The sequence below is a fragment of the Uloborus diversus genome, chromosome 4 (assembly GCF_026930045.1).
Source record: "Uloborus diversus isolate 005 chromosome 4, Udiv.v.3.1, whole genome shotgun sequence".
NCBI classification, from domain to species: domain Eukaryota; kingdom Metazoa; phylum Arthropoda; class Arachnida; order Araneae; family Uloboridae; genus Uloborus; species Uloborus diversus.
In genome coordinates, this window is record NC_072734.1 from 150,949,548 (window position 1) to 150,976,236 (window position 26,689).

General features: G+C 29.5%; 1 protein-coding gene across 1 annotated transcript in view; it reads right to left on the minus strand.

Moving 5' to 3' along the window:
- Positions 1-328: 328 nt before the first annotated feature.
- The window catches only part of LOC129221612 (glyoxalase domain-containing protein 4-like), a 28,648-nt gene continuing 2,287 nt past the window's right edge, over positions 329-26,689 (minus strand). Inside the window, exons 2-10 of the mRNA XM_054856132.1 lie at positions 24,178-24,227; positions 23,646-23,766; positions 22,342-22,480; positions 15,260-15,310; positions 10,092-10,171; positions 9,832-9,918; positions 7,539-7,652; positions 4,391-4,477; positions 329-568 (exon numbers count right to left, since the gene is read on the minus strand). Coding sequence (XP_054712107.1) covers positions 503-568; positions 4,391-4,477; positions 7,539-7,652; positions 9,832-9,918; positions 10,092-10,171; positions 15,260-15,310; positions 22,342-22,480; positions 23,646-23,766; positions 24,178-24,227 — 795 coding nt within the window. The 3' untranslated portion in view covers positions 329-502. The remainder of the gene's footprint in view (positions 569-4,390; positions 4,478-7,538; positions 7,653-9,831; positions 9,919-10,091; positions 10,172-15,259; positions 15,311-22,341; positions 22,481-23,645; positions 23,767-24,177; positions 24,228-26,689) is intronic.

Sequence of the window (26,689 nt, forward strand, 5' to 3'; positions counted from 1 at the left end):
TGATTTATTTGTATAATACTATCGGAATAAAAATTCCATGTCTCGTTTTTTATTTGATCTATGAATGCAACTTAAACCCTGGTAATATATACTTAACTGTTATATCTCAGAAATTTGAGCTCCTGTACAAAAACTAATACTATACTTAAAACTCAGAGTACCAAATTCATACAAAATCAGCTCCAAAAACCTGTGCACCAAAATGACTGTTCCGCTGTATTATCAAAGATAAAAGTAACTTTAAAATAAAATAAATTTTGCATCAAAATAGCAAACAAGGAATGAATGAGATACAAAATTGTAAAATAAACATTTTATTATATTAGGAATGAATTAAGTTCAGAATAGAACAAACATTTTTCAAAATGTTTTTACAACCAAGTTCAAGTCTCAATTTACTTTTTTAGCAGTTGAAAATACAAAAAAGTGTATAAATATTTATTTTATAAACATATCATGAGCTATGCACAAAAAAAAAAAAAAAAAAATTGTTTCCTCAGATTTACATTTTAATTTTTGATTTTCCCTTTTTTGCAAACCATTCATCACTTTTGTCAGCTGCTAAAGCCTGAAAATACGAATAAACAGTTAGAAAAAGCAAATGCAAGATACATTCAGTGGAAATCAAGACATTTAAGAGGTTAAGAGTGGAAAATGCATCAAAACTTGCAAGCAAATCATACAAGAAAACCATTAAACAGTTAATTTGTTTTTTCAGGTTTTATGTACAAGAGAATAAATGATTATAATTTTATACAGTGAAACCTGTGTAAGTTGACCACTCGCGGTGCAGCACTTTGGCGGTCAACTTAGACAGGTGGTCAACTTATAAAGGGCGTTTTTTTTTTTTTTTTTTTTTTTTTTTTTGTCATTTCTTGCACCATGTATTCATTTTTTGAGGAATTCACCCTTACTCTTTCTGTTCAACTCACTTTCAATGTTTAACATTATTGAAAGTGAAACAATAATTAAAAATACTATTCAAATAATATTGTTATTTTTTTCTTGTTTTTACTATATTAGACACTGTAGGTTTAGAAATTCCATATATACCAGCTAATTTTCTCTGGTTTTCTCCATTTTCAATTAATTTTAATATTTCATACTTTTTATTAATCTCAAGTTCAAATAACTTTCTTTTTGAAGCCTTTTTATGTATAGCACAAAGAGTAACAAGCCCGACTCTCCCAGTTCATGAAGGAGAAATTAAAATGTCCTATCTCTTAATCCTTGGACCAGAAACATGTAACTTTACTCATTAGCAGGCCCAGATCTGTGTACCCGCAGTGCGAGGGACCCGCGTCCTTAAAGGGGCTAACGGCCCTAGAAATTGAAGAAAAAATAGAAAAAAACTAGCACTAAGACTTATGCACTTTACAAATAGACACTGCTGGCCAGGAGGGGGGGGCCTACATATTTTGTTGCAGAGGGACCCAAAATATATAGATCCAGGCCAGCTCTTTTTGCACAATTCCTGTGTTGCCACAGCATATTGCAACTGAAAGAAAAGATTTTGAACTTTACTACTGACACGTATTTTCATTGAGCAGCTATCTCAAGTAGAACAACAAATGAAAAACAAGTTTTGAAGAGCAGCATAAGCTTTAAGCTGCTGTTTAGTTAGTAAAATGCTAGTCTGTCATCAAAGCATTAAAAACATTCTTAGAAAGCTATCAAAAGAAAAATAATAATAATAATAAATAAATAAATAAGTTAATAAATAATAAAATAAAATAATTTGCTGAAGAAAGTTGAAAAAAATAAACCAAGTGGTCAACTTACAAAGGGTTTTTTACAATACTCCAAACCAAATTTGGCGTACATTAGTGGTCAAGATAGACAGGTGGTCAAGTTACAGAGGTGGTCAAGTTACAGAGGTTTTCCTTCGCTATATGAGATAGGAAAAATTTTGTTCCCGACAAAAGTGGTCAACATAGAGAGGTGGTCAACTTTACAGGTTTTACTGTATTAACTCAATTACACATCAATACAGAGTCAGATACAGGAATGCTTTACATGGCTACAGTAAAACTATCTATTTAACAACAAAAATATTGAAGTTACAAATGCCCATTTCAACACACAATCAATTTTTGGTTTACAAAAACTTTTTTTTTTTTTTTTTTAAATACATAACTGAGACATTTAGCAGAACAGAAATCAGATATTTAGTTTCAATAGCTTCTCGACAAATCTGTTACTACTGTCATTATGAAACATACAAATTCTAAAATAATAGGGCACATAAACACTACTCAAGTACTCTTAATTAAATTATGATAACTTATAAGCAACTCATGATCTAGTACTTTTGCAGAGTATCACACTTAAACTGATTTCAACAGTTAATAGGTCTTTCTATAATTTGTTACTGCATTATATTCTATCTCTTGTACTATCATCAATTCTTTTTTAAAGTTTTCAACAATACATTCAGTTAACAGAAAACCCCCTTTCAGTGTTTGAATTCAAACAAAAAAAAAATCCTAACATTTTTCATAACTGATCATTATAGCATTTACCAGGTGCAGAAACCAAGGAGGCGCAATCGCCCCTCCCTTGAGGGATTCTCCATGAGTAATTTTTTTATACTGATGTTCAAGAAATGCAATTTCAGACGATTTTTGATGATATTAGAGGAAGGGAAGTTACGGCATGGGGCTTCTCACAACGGAATTGTTTTGGAACTGAAGTCTAAAGAAATTTGTGATCAACATTTGTAAACCAGAATAGGTAGTATAGGGTAAGTAATAAAATTAAATTGCCCCTCCTTTGAAAATTTTCCGGATCCTCCCTTGGCATTTAACAAATTGTACTGAAAATGGTCCATATACTAAGAAGTTTTAAAAAAATGCTTCATGTGTTTATTGTTGTATTAGGCTTCAAACAAACAATATGCAACCATTTCTCAACTTAATCACTTAATAAGTGTGTCCCTGTATTTTTAATTATCAATCATTTTCAAGCTCTCGATTTTCTAAAAATTTCCAAGACTAATATGAATGAACCAAGGCATCTAAATACTTTCACTAATAGATATGAAACAAGAGATTCTTTCATAGAATTAATAAAATTAAAGGCTATTAAGGAAAATTAGATTTATGAAAAGTTGCAATAATTGAATCTAATATTTTCTTAATCAAATTCTTCTTAAATTCTGACAAGTTACATATTCTAACTCACTCTCAAAGGCAGATAATATTTCTTGTCATTCAAAACAATACTCTTTACAACATTGGTTTTTGAAAATGGTTATGTTTAAATAAATTTTATGGATTTTGCTTTATAAGAATAATACAGCAACCAATATAGCTTCTTGTTAAGTGATGTTACAACCACTAAGAAAAGATAAAATACAGGGAGAGAAGACTTTCAGTCGTGAAGCCAAGACCCCAAGTCATGTGATAGATTTTAAAGCAAAGCATTGAAGAAATCAGGTTTCTTTCACTTGTTTCATGTAAAACGTGCCAACCATTCATTGTTGTTGAGTCACATGACTTGGGATCTTTGGGTCAGCTTTTGCTAAGCCAATGATTGGACATGCTCCCTCCATTTACTAAACTTTGCTTAAGCTGTATCGGTTACAAGAAACGTTTATGGAATCTCAGTTTCCAAGACATTGTCTAATAGTATAGTAGAGTTTTTGATAGTATATTATAAACAGGGTTCGACTGCCACCTTATTTTTACCAATGAACAGAAGAGTCAAGGAATTTAGCCACAAAGAAGCAGGAACAGCTTTTTCTTCCCTTTGGTTTGCTGAATGATCCAACATCTTTGGAACTTTGAGTTAATCTTTTGCTCGTAATTGTTGTAACAAAATGTATTTTAATCACATTTTGAACCAATGCTGCACCCAATGACTTTCGTCAGCAAGATCACCATTTTCAGACTTTTTTTGTTCGCATTGCTACCTTTTTTTTTTTTTGAATGAGAACTTCATTAGCACCATTTAGCAAATAATTGATTTTAAAAAAGAATCTTGCCTGCATTACAGGAAATTGAAAGATTTTAATGTTGATGTTTCTTCCAAAAAAAAAAAAAGCCGATATTGCCTAATAAGATGCACCTTTGTTCTAGCAACTAAATGAGGTTTTCTGCTACATGACACATTGCATTTTGTTCAAATAAATAATTATCTAAAATTTTCAAGTAATAAACTAAACTACAAGAAAAAAAACTCCCATTTCAGTTTTAAAAACGTCACTTAAAATTTTTGCCAAGGAGAGAAATCTCACTTTACTTTTTTCGCTACTGTGAAGTATGATTATAAGTTAATTTATATATCATGACATGTGACAGACAAATACAGCAATGCAGATGGACACTGACTTTTATATAAATAGAGACAATTTATCTAGTTCAAGTTTCTAAAACATAATGAAACTCACCTCATTTAATAAAGCATCACCCTTTGGATCTACCTGAGATAGTTCACGAAATGCTTCATCACCAACAAAGCATATCTCATGCCCATCCTGGAATACCAAATACACAAGAATAATTATCAGAACGGATGCACAGAAAATATGATAAGTAAAAAGAAATCAATAAAATTTCTTTATTACAAATGACTAGAAGATTGGTTGTGATGGCATTAGTTCTCGTTTCCAATACCTCTGAACTTTACAAGATAAAAACAAACGTGCAGAGCATGAGTCAAGATGTGAGGCATCAAATATTTGAATTAGTTCACATCAAAGGCAAAAGGGGGAACTCCAAACTTTACGCCAATGTAAATAAGCAGGCAAATAGTAGTGTCCAGTAGAAAGACGAAAAAGTGCTACAGCTGCACTTCTAGGAAAGTCTGGGAGGTTTCCCGTCCCGTCTAACAAGGGGGGGGGGGGGGGTAATACATGTCAGAAGAGGCACAAGACACACTTTGCATAAATCTATAAGCATATCTTTTAGATAAGAGTTCAGCCAAATGAAAGGATAGAATTGTCAAAGGCTTCTTTGGAGGATCAGTGCACCTTGTTTTGCAATAACCTATAATAACCTAATATAAATGCATTAAATAATTTAATTTGTTTTGTGAGTAGTAAAAGCTTATAAGGCTGTTTTGCAATGATATCTCAAATTAGAATTAAATAATTATCTAAAACATAGTCTGAAACAAGTTATGCAAATATGTTATGAAATCAACCATTCAAACTTAAAAAATTTGCAGAATTAGGAAAATTTCATGCACATGATATAAGAAAAATTATTCAAGACAGGTTCAATTTCCTTACACTGGTGACATAAATCAATTCATCCTATAACAAATGCAAACGTCCGTAACAAAAGGTATGTAATGAATGAATGAGAAACATCTAGTAAGCCTAACAAATGTTTCTTTTTTTTTTCTCTTTATGTATAAAAAAAAGTAAGGTCCAAGAAATTCTGAAAGGAAGTCTGTGGTGGACTTGCGTCCAGGAGATCCCATAGCACCTACAGTCTTGAAATTTTGTATGAAATTACTTTGAGCCTAAGTGGTTTGCACCTTGGGTTTTGTTTTTTAAATTTCGAATTAGTTTTTTTGCAATCAATTTTTAAACTCAAATTTCGAGTAAATTGCCTATTAAAGGGGTGAAACTTACTGCACATATTACATTATATATTGTTGGAAATATTGTTTCAATGCTCTAACTTAATTACGGCAGGAGTTATATGCGTTTTTAGCTCGAATGTTTTTTTAGACTTAGCAGAAATTTAGGCACTACTTTCTTCATCAAATCTATCAATAAAAAGTGAAGGAATTGTCCCCCAGTTTTCTTTTTGACACCACTGGAAAGAGCAGCTTTTTTTAATTCAGATCTAACTTGACTGATGGTCAAAAAACTAAGCCCTAGTAAATTAATAAGAACCGCAAAACAAAAAAATTTTACAGATACAAAAACTACAGAAATTAAATAGCAAGAAATTTACTACAAAAAAATCTTATCTCATGGTACATAAAATATTTTCATTAAGTGTTTGAATGCAAGAATTCAAAAAATAACTTTAACAACTTAAGTTTTAGACATAATAAAATTTAAAAAGTAATACAGGTAAACTTAATATTAAGTAATTTACTTATAAGTTTGATTCTCAGGTAATGAAAATAAACACTTACAAATATAATGCATGTGCAATTATTTCATAACTTTATCGTGATCCCTTTCTTCCATTCAGTTTTTCCATCTCACCCAGACTACTTTGGGTGAGATGGTCCGCATAGCAAAAATTTTAAAAACTCATAACAGAAATTCCCTTAAAGATATAATCTTCTACATCTGAATTTTTATAAGAAACATCATGCACAAAACCTAAATACAACGAAAGGTTAATTATATATAAATGTACAGATTTCAGAGAATGAAGAAAGAGCAGTCCACCTCTCCCAGAATTATCCTATGGAATATGTATGAAGATTAAAATAAATGTGTTGGGCATATCGCACCACGGCAAGGAAAGTGACACAACACGAAAAAGCAGCAGTGGAGAAAATCAAGGTTTTACCCATAGGGGGGAAAATAATTATTTTGTATCACACGTGACGCTTTATACATTTCGTTAAAAATAATAAGTTAGAAGGGTAATGAACAAAATTTAGTGCTTAAGAAGTCACAAAACATGTGTTTTCAGAGGAATATCCATATACATAAATTTTTTTCAACAGTTAATATTACTATATTTCAAGAAATGAGGTATATTTCCCTGACGTTAGAACTTTAGCTTTCAAAACCTATTATTTTTTCTGTCGTTGTTATATTGTTAGAGCAAAAATAATAAGTAATGCAACAGCAAACTACAAGAGGTTGACTTTGGATGTCCCACACTTGACACATGCAAGTTAATTGAGTTTTAAATAACAAACTTATTTATTAAAAATTACAATGTGTCAGGAGTATCTTTGTATCAAATATAAAGATTAAAAAATGTGCTTACTCCTGTTTAATTAAGATGTTAAGATCTATAATAAAATGTTGGTGAAATTATCAAGTCGGATTGTCCCGCACATGATGATGGAATGGCCCAGTAGTAGTTTTAAGCGATTTAGCCTCAAATATTAGAATACGAGAAAAAATTTATAATGTGATGTTTACTGGTTAGTTTTTTTTTTGTCTAAATTAATAATGCATACTTAAAGTTAAGAAATTTTTTTTCTAAGTTATGAAATTTTAATAATGTGTCACTGTTGAAGATATCGTTTTTATGCCACCATGTACCAATTATATAAGCAAACTATGTGCGAGCTTTGTGGCAAGAAAAAGCATTTCATTTAGATTTTATCTTTTCCCCAAATTTTGAGTTTTGTCACTTTCCTTGCTGGGGTGCAATATGTTAAATATTTTTTAATCTTTCATAGCATATGCACTCAACATTTATTACAACTTAAAGGGGAGGTGTGAATGAAGTAAATTTACTTCATTTATAGGATATGCTTGTGGAAAGGCAATGTAATAATTAAATTTAAAAATATTACATTAAATAACAAAATTACAAGGACCATAAAAAGAAGTGTAAAATGGGAGAAAGTGATTTTACAAAATCATAAAATCAAATTGTACTTACAGGGTCAGCTAAAATAACAACATGTACTGTTGCCTTTCCTGGAGTATCTAAGCTTACTAAAGGTGTTAAAATCTTATGTCCAGCTTCTTTAATGTTATGTTCAATACCAGCAAGCTAGAATACAAGAATTCTATGAAACACAATACAATTCAAAAATTATACGTATTAATTACTCATAATTGTTTTCAAGTTTAGCCTATCTTAGTTCAGAACAATATCCTATCAAAATATTAGACTTTTCAAGAAACTTTTTTTTCTTCAAGTAACATTAATGACATTTTCTAATGTAGAAAGTAAAATTTTCTATAAAGATAAACTTATATTCCTTGGATCATTCAACATTGCCATGATTGAACTCAAGTAATAAAAATTTTATGTAAAATGAAACTTGATGGATTTGCTTTTGCTGCATGTTAAATTTATTGTAGGAATTTAGAACAGGAAAAAATCCCACAGTAAAAGTTTCTCTATGGGGGTAATCCACTGATAAAAAATAGTTTTTCACTATATTTCTATAAACTAATTATTTAAAATATTTTTTTAAGAAATCAAAATGCATAAGTTGTAGCTGTTGAGATTGATACAATATAAAAATATTTGATAAGCATATTTTAGGCAGAGTTACGTACTCTACGACAATGTTCAAAGATAGAATGTGGACCATTCAACTGTTTATTAGTCTACAGTTCTACTTCTTTCAAAAATGAGTTGTAATGCACAATGAGTTGTAATGCATCCCTGAATGACATAATACCACCCAAAAAATAAGAAAAAGAAAATTATTTTTAACCATGTTAGCAAATTTTCTGCTTTGGACAAAACATTTTATTTTTCTTCGGAAAAGCATTAGATAAGTGATTATAGTGTGATGAGTAGCAAGATTCCTGAAATGTACCACTACGATGGATATTTACAGTATAACTTCAATTTAATGATTTCCTTAATTTAAGGATACATTTCACTGGTGCGGATTTGACTCCATTGAATGTTTATGCTCCTCAATTTAACGATTTCCTTGATTTAAAGAAACCTTTTTCCTGTTCTTTGACAATCATCAAATCGAGGTTATACTCTGTGTATGAGAACTGTTATACTGTATTTAACTCATATACAGTATATATGAGTTAAATACAGTACATATATTTAACGATAACTTTTTTCTGTTCCTTGACAATCATTAAATCGAGGTTAAACTGTATGTGACAGCAATCTCAGAAAAACTTAGCAATTCAGTTTGTTCAATATTCCCAGAGAGGCCCAGCTGAACTAATATGCATCATTACTCAAATTCTGGACAGATTATAAGTTTAACAAATAAAATTATACACAGAGCTGCCAACTTGATAAGTTGAACATCAGTACAATTTGTCTTCCAACAATCTTACAATCCATCAAAAAATAGCAAAACATGTTTGTAGAGAACTAAAATTTACTCAACGCTTTAGTTGGTTATTGGATGAATTCAAAACACAAAAATGATGTTTCCCCCTTTTACTTACATTAAATAAAAATTTAGTCAAAGACATTTTTGACAAAGATTTGTGAGTTTACTTTTTAACAAAACATTTTAAGTAGTTTGAGGCAGCTGTATAATGTTACACATATCAATTTTAATTTAGTTTATCATCATTTTGGAAGAGTTAAAAAGATATTCACAAGTGATAAAAATAGCAACCACTAGGAATTTTAACCACATTAAAAAAATGAATAAATTAATTTGAATGCCATGATAATAAAATCTAGAAAAAAAAAGCAAATTGGTCTTAAATAAATGTTGAAAACATAAATAATCATTGAGAAAGGGGAAAAAAATTTATCTAAATAAAAAACATTGCATACATGTTGGAATACTGGAACTCAACTATATTTTATAGTATAAACTCAAAAGTGACATTATTTACCTCTTTGGTTAGATTGGTTAGACATTATTTAAATCAATGTTGGACATGAATCGAATCAAATTAACTTATAATTAATAAAAAAAATGAATAAATTAATTTGAATACCATGACAATAAAATCCAAATGTCTGGATTGAAATTTAAATCAATGTTGGACATGAGTTGAATCAAATTTATTTATTCATTAAAAACAATGAAGAAATTAATTTGAATGCCATGACAATAAAATACAGAAAAAAATCAAATTGATCTTAAATAAATGTCGAAAAAAAAAAAAAGATCACAAGAAAGAAAATAAAATGTATCGAAATAAAAAACATTGCATACATGTTGGAATATTGAAACTCAACTATATTAATTTTACAGTATAAACTTAAAAGTGAAATTATTTACCTCTTTTGTTGGACATGAAAATGCTATTCTACCAAAAGCTTGTTCATGATTCACAGGTCCATTAATACTTTTCAAATGTAATTTACACTGCATAAAGAACATGAGTGCGTAATAAATCAGCATGAAATAATTATAATTGAACATATTTAGCTAAATGTCATATTTCCCTTTAAGTATAATGTGCAAAAGACATTTAATGAGAAATTTAGATAATAAATATTAAAAATGTTGGAAACAATAATAATAATAATAATAATTACTTGTTCATTAGAATACCCAAGAATTACTTCATCATCCTTCTTTTCAAAAATTTTCATATCAAGGAGACCATTCCAATATTCTAAAAAAAAAGAAAGAAACATAGATTTTCCCAAAAAGCTTTGTAGAAATAATAATGATAAAATGAAAGAAAGCAAAATTCCAAAATCATGGTAATTATAATTTTTGAATATCTTTACATTTTGCTACATATGATCAACTAATTGAAATTAAAAGTTTCTTTTCTTTGAGGGGAGAGTATAATAACTATAATAGATACAATTAAATTTCTTTTAAATTTTGCAGTGTCATGCAGCTAAATTTCAAGTTGAATGAAGAATGTAATAACTAAATTCAACATCTCCTCAGGGAAAAAAATTTAAATTTGTTAAAATTTTACCAAGCATATCTCTATAAATAAAATGCTAAGGTACATTGCAGAAAAAACTTCGATTATTTTTTCTTTTGATAAGGGACACAATCTGTATGTTTTCTAAAGATAACCTTTAGTATTTAGTTGAGCATAGTTATAGAACAATCTTTTGAATGAATATTATTGTAAAGAGATTATTTATTTCTTGAAAAGTTTTTTTGTTTATTTGGCAAAACATTTTAAATTGAAAAAAAAAAAATCCACTTCACTTGTTAAAGGGCTGGGTTACGGTAGCGTGGTCACTTGGCACATTAGATGATAAACAATACAGTTGGTGCATTATTTTAAATTTTAAAGCAACTGCAAATGTAATTGTATGTTTTGGCAAATTATTTTTAATTCCAAAGAAACTTTTACAGTTTTTTAAGGGTGTGCAAAAAGATTTTAGTCAAAGAAAAATGATCATTTTACATCAGAGGGGGGGGGGGGGAATGGATTTTTATTTATTTAAGGGACTTACTTTAAATTCTTAGCACAGGCTTTGCCGTGTGGGTACTGCTAGTTGCTTATAATTATATGAAGAATTAAACAGCACGTCATACACTTAGGATGAGAGTATTCAAAAGAAATTCATAATAAAAAAAGCAAATAAAAGGCTTAGTCAAGCCAAATAATCTTCATATAAATATCAAAATAGAAAAATTCAATAAAAGGACACTTGTGTTGATTCAGTGATACACTGAAATGAAACACAGCTGTGAGGATAAACTCAGACCTACAAATTACCTCACACATTTTATTGGGAAAATGAAATAAATTCAAATAAAAGCTATAATAGAAAAAACTTATGTTTTTAACTATTATTTCCCCATATGTATATTTTATAACATCAATGAAAAGACATTAGATTAGGCTTTTTGATAAGTTCAGGTTGTTCAGTCCATAGCCTGATTGTAGAATAAGTCAATTAGACTGTGGCCTAGCCTCCCCCCCCCCCTCTTCAATTTTTAGAGGACCCCAAATGACTAAAATTGAGTTCTAGTCTATTATAAAAATACTCACACATACTAAAATTATTTTTCAACATAAAGCTGATTTTTCTGTGTGTTTGAATTTTCCAAGGTAATCGGAAGAAGAATTATAATTGATTCAAACTAATGTTAAGCTAAAATGGAGGTGAGCCTTCAACTAGAAACAGCAGTCATTGTTTCACCAAGGCTTCACTTGATACGAGTCTTATCAGGCTCAGTCATTTCAATAAAAGTTGTAGTATAATAATCAATCAATCAAACAAAAAACCCGGTCAGACTCCAGCGACATCTATTGGATTTTGTGGCAATTTTTAACTATATAAGCATCAGATAATTTTATTTTAAAAGAGAATGGGTATTCAAAATTGAGTTGAAAAGTATTTGAGTTTATTTGAAAGTGGATTTTTCTTCCTGAAGAAAAGTGTTTGTAAAGATATTTTAGGTACAAAATGAAAAAATATGAAACTTTGTTTTCAAAAAAAATTAAGTTTTGTAACAAAATCATATGAATATAAGCTGAGAAAGATGTTTATCTAGTTAAATCAATGTAAATTTGGTGTATGAAAAAATTTTCTGATAAACTATTCTAACTTTTCGCAATGAAGCATTTTCAAAATTATTTGAGTAATGTAACTGCAAACCTTCAATAAATATAAATAGGAGTTAGCATTTATTGCAATTTATTCATTAGATAACAATTCAAATGAGCTTAAAAAGAAGTTTTCTGTTTGAAAACGTATATGAATAAAATGTTTTTGAAATACTGTTTTTTTTTTTTTTAGTTTTTTTTTTTTTGGGGGGGGGGGGGGTTAATTTCTGCTTCCAATTAATAAAAAACAAATATTGGAAATTTGGTTTTGAATGAAATTATGCGTAATATTATAAAATTAAACATTACAACTTATGGACGAAACCATACTGTTTATTAAACATATGAACTATGCTCCATAATTTGTATCAAGAAAAAATATTTTTTTAGTTTTATTACGCAAAAATTAATTATATATTCTTCATCAAGCACAACTGATAAATATATTTGTGAGTTAAAAGAGAAAAGAAATGTAAGTAGCGATTGTTTCTCAAAATTATTACTAACCCAGGCAACGCCGGATATTTTTGTTAGTTGATAAATATATTTATGGAAACATTAAAAAAGCTTTTAGTAATTTTTTTTCTTACTTTAAAGTTTAATTCAAAATTAGTTACTTTTTAGGACATATTCTGAAAATGGTGAATAGTTCAATTTGATATATCTTTATTTTTTTCACAATAAGAACTAATAAAATGCACAAAAAATGCATAGAGATACAATTATTTTAAAGAAAATTATGTAGAAAACATATCAAATAAAAATTTTGCCATGAAACTGATTGTTAGTATCGATCATTATACATTACAATTTATATCATTAAGGAGTATGCCGTATGTTAAAAAACAAGAAATTGAAATCATTTAAAAGTACATTGAAACAATAATGAATTCACCAGAAGAAACATGCCAATAAAAATTGCAAAAAAGGATAAGATGGTAGTTTTTCATTTAAAGATTTTAATAAACCTACATTCCAGCCTTTGAAAAAATAATAAGAAAAATTCCTTCTAATTTTTTTAGAATAAAACTTTTGCTTGTTGAAAAAATAAATAAATAAAAATAATAACAACAGTTAAAAAATAAAAACAAATTTGTTAAAAAGGTAAATGGTATTCCAATGTTTACGCATTGTGAGGAAATTTAAAGGATAGAAATTTTGCCACATAAATAAATTATGCAACAAAAAAATATAAAAAATTCCACAAACTTTTTAATTATTTGCTAAAAATCCAATTTCAAAAAAAAAAAAAAGCCATTAAGTAGCATAAAAAGGGATATTAAAATGAAAAAAAAATATTGGAAAATTAAATTAAGTTATTAAGTAATCCTCTAAATCAAAACTAAACAGTATTAGGAAGCTACCACGTTACTGTATTCAGCCAAAGATCAATTAAAGTGTAAAATAATTCGCCAAATAAATGTATCAATTAATTTGAAAACAATAAAAGTTCCATCAAAGTATCAGAAGAACAAACATTGGCGGCAGTAATTTTAGCAACAGAAAATGTTTTCGCCAACTTCTCATGTTCCGCGAGGAGATAATTCTCCATTGATTTTAATGTGAATATTAAATGGCAAGAAATATAATGCTGTCAAATTTTGTGACGCCAAAGGATTACATATGTGTGCGTCACGAAGTATTTCAAATCGTGGCGATTATTTTTCATTTTATTTGTTGCCCCCGTATTTGGTTTTTTGGTTTCAATAAAATGAAGCTTTTATTGTTGTCAAATATAGTTTGTTCAGCAGATTTTTTTTTAAAAATATTTTACTGAAACTTTTAATGCCGTTTCCTGAGTGGTTTCATTTACTGGGAGGATTATTGAAACTTTTAATAAATATATAGGTAATAAAACTATATATGTGATAAAACTTTAATGCTTTCGATGGTCTAATTTATTTAGACATCCGTACTTCGTCAAGGTAAAGAGAAAACTCACCAAGCCAAGCAACGTACCTATAACGAAATAATATCAAAAGAGAAAATATGTATTGCAGTCTTAACCGATATGGTGAGAATAAAACAATTTTGCCGAAATCTAGACGATTGCACCATTAAATACCTCCTTTAAATATGCAGTAAAATACTACATAATTTATAAACAGCAAGGTTTCCTTCCTAGACATTTTTTTTTTTATTTAGAGAAATAGTAATGTTTGAACCCTCCTCGATATCAACTCACATTAAATGCCTCAAAAAAACTTTATACGTAATCCCTGGCCTGATTTACTACAAGTGAGGTCCAAGACCCACAATGCTTTGGAGTTCCCTGTGCTTCAGGGATGTATTTTCCCAGAAGTGAACGTCAATGAGAAATAGTTGAATTCTGAGTTGGGACCAGCTTTACCCGAAAAGGAAAAAAAAAAATCCCCTGAAAAACAGAACTGATACGCCGTTCCGGCATCAATTCGCCCTGTACTACTCATCGGTTAACTATATTGACGAAATTTTACGTTAAAGATAGAAAATACGTCCTGTTTAGCAGCAGAAATAATACGCATAATACGTTAACTAATGTAAACAAAGGATCGCCCGATTATACTACAGCGCACTCTTGCGGGCAAGTCGGCGCCTTTGATCTTTTGAGAAATGACTGAGCCTGATAAGACGTGCATCGAGTGAAGCCTTGGTTTCACAATACTTTTATTCAATGTCATGACTTTTCTTCCATTTCGTAGGCCGTTGCAACGCCATACATTAGACTTTTATAATAATAGTAAGATATTACCATTACATAAAACATATTATAGAACAAGTATAATGAGTTGTCGTGTATGAGAATACATGTTTTTAGCACACTGTATTATTTAAAAACCCTAAGATGGTACATTATCCCTAAAAGGTTGCTGATTGCTGTTCTAACACTGTAATGGAAAATTTAAGCCTTAAGAACTTGAGTAAAATATTTTATATTAAAAGTAAAATCAAACAAATTTTAAAACTTTCTCAGTTGGTATATAGTTTAGCATTTTTTAAAATTTATATGACTAGATCTTTTTTTAACGTGCAGGAAATTTGTTTCCTAAGGTAAAATAAAATTCTATGAAAAAATAATCAGAAATTTCTTTATTCAAGCAGAAATACTATACTAAAAGATATCTATATCATAGAAAATTATTAACAAAAAGCTACATAATAATAAAAAAAAGAAAGAAAGAAAAGAAAAAGCCATACCAACAGATTTTGACAAATTGGAGACAGCCAAAGTTACTTTTTCCACAGGGTCTAAAATAAATGTATAAAAAGAAAAATGTAAAGTTTGATTGTATAGTTTTTGATTTCTGATGGAAAAACAGTCTTTTCAAATGTACAAAAAAGAAAGATGCATTTCATAAAAGCATTTTCCATAAAAGGAAATTTAAATCAATTTTGTCTTTAAAACAATATGCATTAAAAAATAACAAAACAACTACATTCTACTGTGGATACGATTTGTCAGGTACATGCAGCATAAAGGGAATGGGGTAAATTGAAATAGCTCATTTTGTTTAGTTATTCATTCATTTACAAAATCATGTATGCAATTATTTATTAAGTAAGTTCTTTACACTCCATCATTTATTAATTCACTTCATTCATTCACTAATTTTCAAAACATTTACTCTCTTTTTTTCACATATTTATTACTTCTTTTTTACAGTTTATCATTTCATTACTTATTCATTTATTCTTATTCTTTTGTTTACTGATTCATTTGATAAAAAATATTAAGAAAAATTGGATGGAAACTGTTCCTTAAAATATTTTATTTTTCACTTAGCTCCACAGAAAAAAAAATAATAAAAATTATCCACTGTTTTTAGAGACAAATTTACTGCCAAAAATTGAAAATGATGTCTTCGTGCAAGTTTTATTATAAAATGCATCATTCTCTTTATATTTATTGTAATTTTTAAAACAAATTTCCAGTTTGTTCATTTTGAAAATTTTAAGTAATCTTAACTATTTCTCTTTACCCCACATTCCCCGACATGGACTTCATTTTTCTTTAATAACATTTTGGTGAGGATACAGAACATGTCAAGTACATATGAGGCAGTGAGAAACAAAGGGATGTAAGTGGACATTTCCTTGTTATGAGTAAAACACATTTAAAGTTCCGGTTCTAGGTAGGCTTTCATTGATTTTTTTTTTAATCATGTTGAATAGTAGCACCTACTAGAGCTACTAGTACCATCTCTTGCCCCAAGACAGAGGAGAGGTTCACCAACTATTTGTACTGATTATCTCCAAATTTTTTATTTTGTCACTTACATCCCTTTGCTTCTTGCTGCCTGATATAGCCTTTTTCCGTCCGAATACTGCCTGTTCCAGGAATCGACAGGCTATCACTGACAAATATTCATTAAAATAGCTTTAGTTAACTAAAATATGTATTAAATTTCACTTAAAATCATAAATGTTAACAGCAAGAAGCTTTTTTTTTTTAAATAATATTTAGTAATTTTGTCATTTTTTCAAAGAGTTGTAACCTTGTTTCTTTTTACACTCTAAGATAATTTTTGAATTCAGTAAATTAATTTAGCAGGTCTTATTGACCCCAAAAATTCACGCTTTTCATTTAAAACAGAAGAAAAAAAATTCTTTTTTACAAAATTAAACAATAATTATCAGCAATTTTGTAACAATTTCTTGTGCAACATGGTTTGAGGCGCCCCATAGGGTTGTACCAACGACTAATGTACCCCAGACACTGGGCACCTTGGTCTACTTTCAATGGTTCAGGTAAAAATTAGATTTAAAAAAAAAAACATGATGATTTTTTAAAAATAATCTTAGATGATGAGAAATATGTAATTTATGTTATGGTAAAATATCAGACATTTTTTTTTTAAGTGAGATAAAAATATAAAACTAGAAAAGTGGACCAGCATGCCCCAACTTCCCCTACACATATATTAGGATGAAATCAACTATTAAAGACTAAGAAAGAAATAGATTTTGTCCAAACTAAATGAATGCATAAATTATATCGTCGCCTCAGAGTAAGTAAGACACCTAATCCCAGGAATGACATTAAGATATCCTACTGTTGCTCTGAGGCAACGATATGGCAGTTATTGCTTGCTACATCTCTTGTTGGGAATTGTGAAATGTACATTTAAAGAAAAATGTCTACATTCAAGGGATAGACAATCTTTAAAATTGAATATGTTAGAGAACGAGAAAATAGTATGGAAATATAATGTTAGCCCAATGAACAGCTGTTACTTTAAAAAAAGATTTAATTAGTTAGCATTCCCTGAAATATTTTGCTTCTGGTAGAATCCATGTCAATTCAACAAGGACTGTCACATGATGGTCTTGGATTGTTTTGAATTTAACATACGTTAAATTTTTTTTTTTTTTTCGCCCAAAAAAATTCCTAGGCCGAGATACAGGACACCAAAGATGGCAGTCCTGTCATGATTTTCACTTGGGATTTTCGTCAAAATCTTTAAAGTACATTATCTGAGGAATGGTAGAACATATTTTGTTGCGGTTTGTTTTATTTAAAAGGATATTTTTTCTTGTTTAAAAAAATAGGCAACATTTTGAAATATGTGCTTTAGTTTTTTTTCCCACAGTCTTTTGTAAAAAAAAAAAACAGTTTAAAATAATGTTTTTGATTTTTCTGAAATATGTCAATTTCAAAAATTTTCATTTTTTCCACAGTTTGTTAGTATCACTGAGCACTACGTTCCCTGAAAAGGAGAGCTTCCACTTTTTCGTTTAACAGACTTTAAAGGCATTTGAAAAAATGAGGATTTTTAATGAACTCTTTACGTAATTGCAGACCTGTAAATTCAAAAAAAAAAAAAAAATTACAACAAGTGGCCAGAAAACACTTTTAATTAAGTTACATAGTGAAATTTTCATTTTAAGTCGTCATTTTATTCAGTATATGAAATTTAGTGAGAGCATTTAGCTTAACGATTCTTTCACATATTTCACTTAAAAATGTCCCCTTAATTACTTTAGAAATTTTTTTTTTATTAATTTAAACTTATTGAAAGATTCTCCTAACAGGGGTCGATCCAGGTTTTATTTTTTGGGTCCCCATTTTGTGAAAAAGCAAAATATTTTTGTGAATTTTCTTTATTTTTGTGAAAAAGCAAAATATTTTTGTGAATTTTCTTTATTTTTGTGAAAAAGCAAAATATTTTTGAGAATTTTCTTTATTTTTGTAAAAAAGAACTTCTTGTGATTTTTTTCTTGGAAAAGATTATATAAAAGCATTTTTAGCTGTCGTATCGTTATAGAAAAGCATTAGACAGGTTTCAGGGGTGATTGCAAGTTCTTGAAGAATACCTGAAAGCCGTCTAGAGAAAATGCGCTGGGGGAGGGGGGAAGTAAGACCCTTAACATTTTATTCGTAATTTGACACACATTACATTTATTGTTTTTTACAAATATACATATGCAAGGCACACTTTCTTAAGGTGAAAGTCTCATAACAGATTTACTGTTTGCCCCTCTCAAATACTTTTAGATCAATGAAAATTGCACATGCTGCTGAACGTAATGATAACTCCCAATAAATACAATATGAACAGACTCAAAGATATCACATATTTCTTAACACAGAAGAATGTATGTGTTTGAAAAACTTAAAAGTAATTAAAACCCAAAATAATACTGCACCAGCATTCAGCGTTTAATTTTTTGACATTTGACGTTCTTACAGAGTAGGTATTTCGTTTAAAACTTTGCAATTTAATGATGTTAATAAATATATAAAGAAATTTTATTTGTTTGCCACTTAACAAGGTACAGTCAACATCAAAAATGCGAAAAATTCATTTACCATGACGCATGTAAGGAAATCAAGATCTTCGAAAGAAATAGAAATATAAAAACAGCATATAAAAGAATTTTATTTTTAGTAAAGTTATTTTAGAATTGGATTTCGAAACTCAACACAAATTAATACTAAATATATATTACGTAATCAAAGTAAAATTTAGGATTTTCCTGAAAACAACGGAATTTTGGTATTTTCAAAGATAAATGTTTTGAACTGAAATGTGGGATAAATACGTGGCATTCTTACCACAAGTTAGCAAATGTTTTTTCATTTCATTTTCATCTAAATTTACCCCCAAAAATCTAACTAGAGATTCAAAATTCTCAAAAATGGCCCATTGCTTCATGATTATAAGTACAAAATTTGAATAAACTTACCAATCAATTTTCTGTTTTTTTTTTTTTTTTTTTTTTTTTGCTTCATTTCCAATCTCTTCACTTTCAGATTTTTTTGAGAATTCCTTCTTTAGCACTAGATTTTTGTATATTGACAGCCTCTCTGTGATTTTTGCTGCACTCATGTTTTTTTTAAAACTCTATAGGGTGACAGCTCTTCTTGATATCAACTCCAATATTTACTCAAGGTTTGTTCAAATCACTAACATTCATGAAAGATGAACATATTTTGCACAAAAAACCCTTAGCTGAATAACTATAGTAAAGCCAGCTATACACCTTTTCATAATTTGCAATGTACTTTTTATTTATTGCATGCTTCTTATTTCCATTTGTACTCTCAAATACAATGCTTGAATCATTATTTGATGGCTCAATCTCAATATCATCATCAGTTGAAGTTGCTCCAGATTCACTTCCAGTATTTTCTGCTCAAAAATCGTTATACTTTCGCGAACTGCCTCACTGTCATTTGATGTACTATCTTTTACCGCATTTCCCGAGCCCTCCAAAACGGGAACATTTGCGTTATTGTTACTGCATGATGAAGCGGTGGTAGCAATTTTATCGGGGTTGTTAATTGCTGACTTGAAGAAATTCACAATATTTTGGGACCGAACGTTCGAAGAGCGAAATTTTTTAACATAATACGCACAATTTCGGGAGGTACCTCCCATTGCAGACGTCCTCGTTTCATATTTTAATTTCTTGAAGAATAATTTTCAACGAACAAGCAATCTCTCCAAACTGAGATTATTGCGGCTGCTATCTCCAGCGCTCCATTATCCGCTAAAATTATCTATTATCCGCTCGCACACAAATTATAATTGAATAGAATATCAATTTATTCTTTGATGCGCCTAAAAAATGTCCTCTTAAACACGCGAAGGCGCGAACAAGCTAACTACGAAAAATATCGTCTGCGCTCCAGGATCGCAGACGATCTGTTGCAAAAGAAAAATTAATACCGAGAAAGAAAACGAACTGGAATAATATACAATTACCACATTTTTTAAATTTATCGTCTGCAGATTACGCGATTCCCGCCACTTTTTAATAAAATCCCACTCAATAAAACTTCCTTTGCGCGCTGTTCCCGTTGCTCACCATTAGCGGACATGCGTTAAAAAATTGCGAAATTGCTCATCTGGAAGTTTCATATTTATTTTAAGAAGACAGCAAGATTAAATAGAATGACCGACGATATTTTTCAGCTGGCATTGTATTTTATCAATAAAAGAAGGAATCTAGGAATTAAACTACAAAAAAAATAATACCGTTATTCTTTTGGTTTATTGTATGCTGTACGCTCAAACTAGCGTGACTTTGGAAGTTATCTTTTGCTCTTACGCGTACAGTCTACAAGAAAAATAGCAGGAAAGAAAAAATGAATAATGCATTTTAAACCAGCAATTCTCCGTAGGCACCGGTCCGCGAAAAAATTTGACCGGTCTTCGAAGAATTATACCCATTTCCAATAAAATAAAATTTCCTTATTTTAATTTTATTCCTATTTTTATACGATATTTTATGCATTAATATATCCATTACTTTGCATACGTTTTGTGGTTTCTCTATAAGATTCATTCGCTTATGAAAATTTACACAAATTAGCTGCGCTTATTTTTACATTCAAAGTGTGTAAGTTATTTAAAAAAATCTTAAAATTAACTTTTGTAAGTTTACTTTAAGTAGAAGGGTTTTCTTTCTGGCATTTGTTTAAAAAAAAAAAAAAGACAAAACATATTAGTTTATTTTAGTGAAAAAAAAAAAAAAAAAATTTCTACCGGTCCGTGAAATTTTTTGACGAAGTTCTACCGGTCCGAGATTCAAAAAAAGATCAAGAAACGCTGCTTTAAACTAAAGAATATGAGAAAAAGTGGGTACCCCTGGCCTAACCACACCTTTTTTTTTCGTTAAATGCAATCGTGTCAAATGAACTTTCGAGAACGAACAGTATCAACTACAAACTACAGGGATTTTCGCCAATCGGTTGTTCGGCGTTTCCCGTGTAGTAACTCATACTCTAACAGGATTTAATTAATTGCCAGACAATACGATTTGCATCAGCATGCGTCAGTATTCAATGCGAATTTCTATGCAATTGATTAAAAAAGGAAAATATAAGCTTTTCGAGTGTTCTTTTTAACCTTCGTTCGGGAATAATTTTCAGAAATTTTGCTCGTTCGTTCCGTAAGATAACCCCCCCCCAACTATGAACCTTAAACTTTTTCAAAATAAACTGAAGAAAATAGGAACAAATTGAAAAAAAACGGGTGAATATTTTTAAAAAAATTAAAAAAAAAAAAGAAAGAGGAAAAAAACTAGAAGATCTGCAACTGGCAAGGTTTCAATTTGAAACTACTTTTGAGAATTAAAAGTGCATAATTTGGCAAAATAATATGGATAAAGGAAGGATGCGTGTAACTAAGACACAATTGAAAGTTACAATGATTCAAAGGAATATTTAATTCAGAAGTATTTGGTCATTGAAGCAAATCAAACCAACAGAATATAGGCGATTAATTTGCCGTGGCGTGAAATGAGTCAGTCTTCAATTCGCACTCGTGGAACAGCAGAAAATCATCGAATCAATTCTTTATCACGTGCTCATTATTTTTCTTGGATTTTCGCTAGCCACCAATCACAAGCGTCCCTCTCTTGTCCCCCCCCCCCCCCCTCTGACGCTCTCAAGTAAAAACACCTCACGCAGCAGGCAAAAAGATAAGATGGGGGAAGGTGGAAGAGGGGTAGGCTTCCGCGTAGATGCGTACACATTTGCGGTTAAAAAATATTGTGAAAAGGCTGCCTTTTTATAAATTTTTGTGAAGGGCTGCTTTTACGACGCGGAATTTTGTGAATGGGGCCGTTTTTGCGATGGGGAATTTTGTGAATGGGGCCGCTTTTGCGACGCAGAATTTTGTGAAAGGGGCCGCTTTTGCCATGCGGAATTTTGTGAAGGGGCCGCAAAGCGGCCCTAATTTCGCGCTGGATCGACCCCTGCCTAATAAAACAAAAATCTAACATTCATTGCATGAGTTCAAATTAAAAAATGAGTAATTTCATTTAATTACCATTGTTGGAAGGCTTATCTACAAGATAATATTTATAACCTCCAGGAGCTTCTACAACATTTAACCCATCTTCTTCTTTTACATTCCAGTTATGCTTTCGAGCATTCTTAATAGCTTCACTTGAATTTATTGTAATGCCCTAAAAATCAAAAATTCCATGTCTTTAAAACATTTTTCAGAACATACAAAATTTAAAGTAACTTATGTAAAAACGAACCGATGACCAGTTGTTAGCATAAAAAAAGGTCATTTTGAAGAAATAAAAACCTTTATTTATTTATTTATTTTGAGGTATTTTTTTTTTTCTTTTTGTACCCATTTTAACTTTTATAACTAATCTGTACAAAAAGCTGTCCATATTTATGTTGTGTTAGATCTTTCAATAAAATATTTTAAAACATAATATTTGAAAATCAAGACATTCTTTGAAGTAAACATAATCCATTTGTTCAATACACTGTATAATACTGTATCTTAAAGCAAGGTTCAATTTGGAAATCTATTTTTTGCCTACATATTTTTAGTCAACATTTTTCTTTTTTACCAAAATACAATTACCATATCTCTGTATTTCTAAAAGAATAACTATGCATTAAATCAACGGGAACTGAAATTTAGAGTGGGATGGTGAGATTCATACTAAAATTAAAATGTGTCTTGAAGAAACAGAGGAGACAATCTAGTTATTTAAATTTATCAAAAGGGGAACTGATGGCAAACAAAATAGCAAAACCAGGGCACATTATTTAATGCTCTTAAAATCCTTAAGCTTGAAATTGGGAAAAATTACTTCATTTCAGTTGCAGGCATTTTTAATTGTTTACAGGAAGCAGTTGTTACTTACAGTTACAATGGAGTGAAGTTTAAAAAGAGCTAACGATCTTCATCAGGGATTGAAAAATTGACTAAGGCCAGCCTAGCTAGGTCTGGAGCTTGTTGCTGATTGTCTCTTTTGTATAACTGTATTAGTAACTTTTAGTTCTCTTTTGATAGCAGAAGGTAGCATTTGGAGGAGCAGTTTAAGAGGACCTTCAAAGTGAAAGCTCCTTGAAATTGACATTGCTGTTTGTCTCTATCTACTAACATAGATATTGGATATTATTGCACACATGATATAGAATACATAAAGCATTTGCTATTAAATTTTAACGTGATTTTGATATTGTATTTGCATTAATGCATTCAAGATTCATAAAGATAATTAACCAGAATAAGAGAATAAATTAAAGCTTTTGATAAAATCAGTCTAAGATGATTCTGATCAAAAGTATAAAAAATAACAATTAATATAAAAAGGAGAGTACCATAAAATCATTTCCTAGCTTGTAAGATTTGATGCCATAATTGTATGTCAATTCTGCGACGAAGTGATTATCTTCAGGCCCATATCCAATCATAGTCTTACTCCATTTTCCATCATAAGGACTATGTAAAAAATTCCAATTTAGTAAACTTAAAAAAATATTACATAATATAATATAGCTATCATAAAGCTAGTGTTGTATAACTTCATTTAACTTTAGTGATTACATATGCAATTTCTTAAAAGAACCACTAGAACCAACTCCTTGTCATAAAATGAACTAAAAAAAATCTTACAAAAATATTAAAATAGCAATTGAAATTGGTCCAACATCCAGACTCCACCAATATAAAACAATTCAAACTTTTAATATTGAATTTATAAATATTTTGAGTTTTACCATAAAACTGCTGTTACACTTCAACATAGCCTACATTTTATATATAGTGGATATTTTGACTAATAGTACCAAATAGTACTATAGCATTCTCTTAAACTACAACCAATCTATGATGACAAAAAAGAACATTTACCCATTACAACTAGCTTTACATCCTTCATCAAATTCTTCATGCCTCAGTACCTAAAATATAAATTTAAAGGTAATAAACATCTTCCAGATTAAAAAATTCAGCAAAATCTTTTAATAAAAATATACCAGTTCATATTAATTTTCATTCATAACTGTATCACATATAAATAAACTTTTTAATGAATATGGTTTTGTTTTCTGATGCGTCACTAAAAGAAATTTAATCAGTTAGATGTTTAATTTCATTTTTCATTCAAGTAAGAGCATGAAATGGAAAGAAATAGAGACGTACCCAGTACTCGATAACTACTCGGCCACATTTTGAAGAGATACTCGGTCAATATCAAGTAGTTGTAAAATATTAAATATTGTTCAAGACAGATTTTACAATTAATAAAAAATGACAAGCATATAATCTACTACAATAATTTACAATTCAGGTTTACAAGTCAAACTTAAATTTTGAGAATATTGAAGTTTGTTATGCTTCAATGGAGTAAATCTTCGTTTTAATGTCTCCAAAGTTAATAAACTTATTTATTAAAAATGGAGTAAAAAAGGTAAGTATAGAAAATATGAAATTATTTAATTATTATATGGTTTTTTGCTACAAACAAAAAGTTATTAATAAGAAATATAAAAATATCTTTGCTTAAAAAATAAAAGCAAACAAAATAACGTTAAAAGCACAAATGGGCAGGAACACTGCAGACTTGATGTGTATTGGCATTACAAGGAATCAAGGGCAGGATTGGTAAAAAAACTGGGTTTTTTCAAAAAAAACCAAAAAAAAACCCGGGTTTTTTGGTTTAAACAAGGTTTTTTTGGTTTAAACCGGGTTATTTTGGTTTAAATACTATTTGCGAGAAAAACAATTAATTTTCGGAAGGTAATTAAGGTTCCATGTAATTAACAGTTATTCAATAGTCACATTATACCTAATTTCTTGATTAATTAAAGAGATAAGAAAAAAATCTTGTAACTAAATTAAATAATTAAAATAGCTTTCTGCGGGGAAATATTGATTGAAATGTTTGACTTGATAAACATATTAGTATGCATGTATATATAGACCCTTTATGATACAAAATACTTCAAGAAGTGGTTGTGATGCGGGTTAAGATAAAATACAATGAAGATCCAAGAAAAAAACTTTATAAAACCAACATAATATGGATAATTATCGAATAAAGGTAAAAGTTATATTTTTAAGCATAATCTTTTCAAAAGAACAATTTTCATATTTTTTCTTTCTGATCTTACATAACGCTAATTTTTATATACACAATGTCGCAAATATTGAAGTAAAGCAAAATGTACAACAGTACATGATTGAACAGTCAAAAAATCGATTGCTGTTGTACTGACAAAGTTTTAAAAAAAAGCACTGCTCTATATTCGACTCCATTCTTATTTTGGAAAGACTTGGAAAGGATATCGACTATCGCTAAAAACAGAGAACCAAATCAAAAATACAAAAATTGGTGTAACATGGCTTAAATTACAGCTTATTTACTGGCATACATGTTGCATCCAGCATTGAAGTTCAAAAAATATTAAATGCAAACTCTTTAGAACAAATAAATTTTTTGCCAAAAACGTTATAGCTTCTGCAACAGTGACTGAGTGGTGGAAAAGCCAGGAAAAAGAATTAGAAAAATGCAATGCAACTGTCTTTAAAAGTCTTCAACATTACTAAAACCAGCTTCAGAAAAGTGCAGTGCATATATTTTCGCCATTTAGATATCATTCATAACTCAAAAAATGATTAGGCTCTGGAAAAGCTTCAAAACTTGCTCTTTGTTCAAAGTACTAAATAACATAAAAATAATATTAATTTATAACGTAAAAGTTGCTATGTATTTTATGCATATGTTATTGTGGTGTAAAGTTGATTTTATGTAATTGTAAAATGATTTATACACATATTCCTGAAATGAGTTGAATACATTACATATACAGGGTGTCTGAAAAGTCCTCGACACATAACAATGGTACTTTAGGTTAAATGTGTCAAGGACTTTTTGGACACCCTGTATATTTATTTATAAATGTATTTTTACAGTTTTTGTTTGTAACAGATTAAAAATATTTTGCTTTAAACTAGTGATGTAAAATACCCGGGTATTTATTTTTAGGGGTAAATACCTAGGGTATATACCCGGGTAAATACCCAAAATGGGTAAATACCCGGGTATTTATTTCAAAAATTTATATTCAACTAAAATACTTTTCTGTATATATTCCATTATGTATATATACAACCAACCATATACAAAACAATAAATTTTTGCCCAAAAATTGTATTTTGATCACATATTTAAAGAATTATTGTGTGAAACAGCTTAGCAATCTAATATGATATTCACATTAAATGTGTTGGATACGCGTAATCAATGTTGATAGTCAAATTTCAGATATAAAAAGCCATTCTACAAAAAGAAAAAAGCTTAACTGGTTACCAAAAAAGCAAACATCAATTTTTTAAGGTCCTAGTCTTTTATAATCCAGTA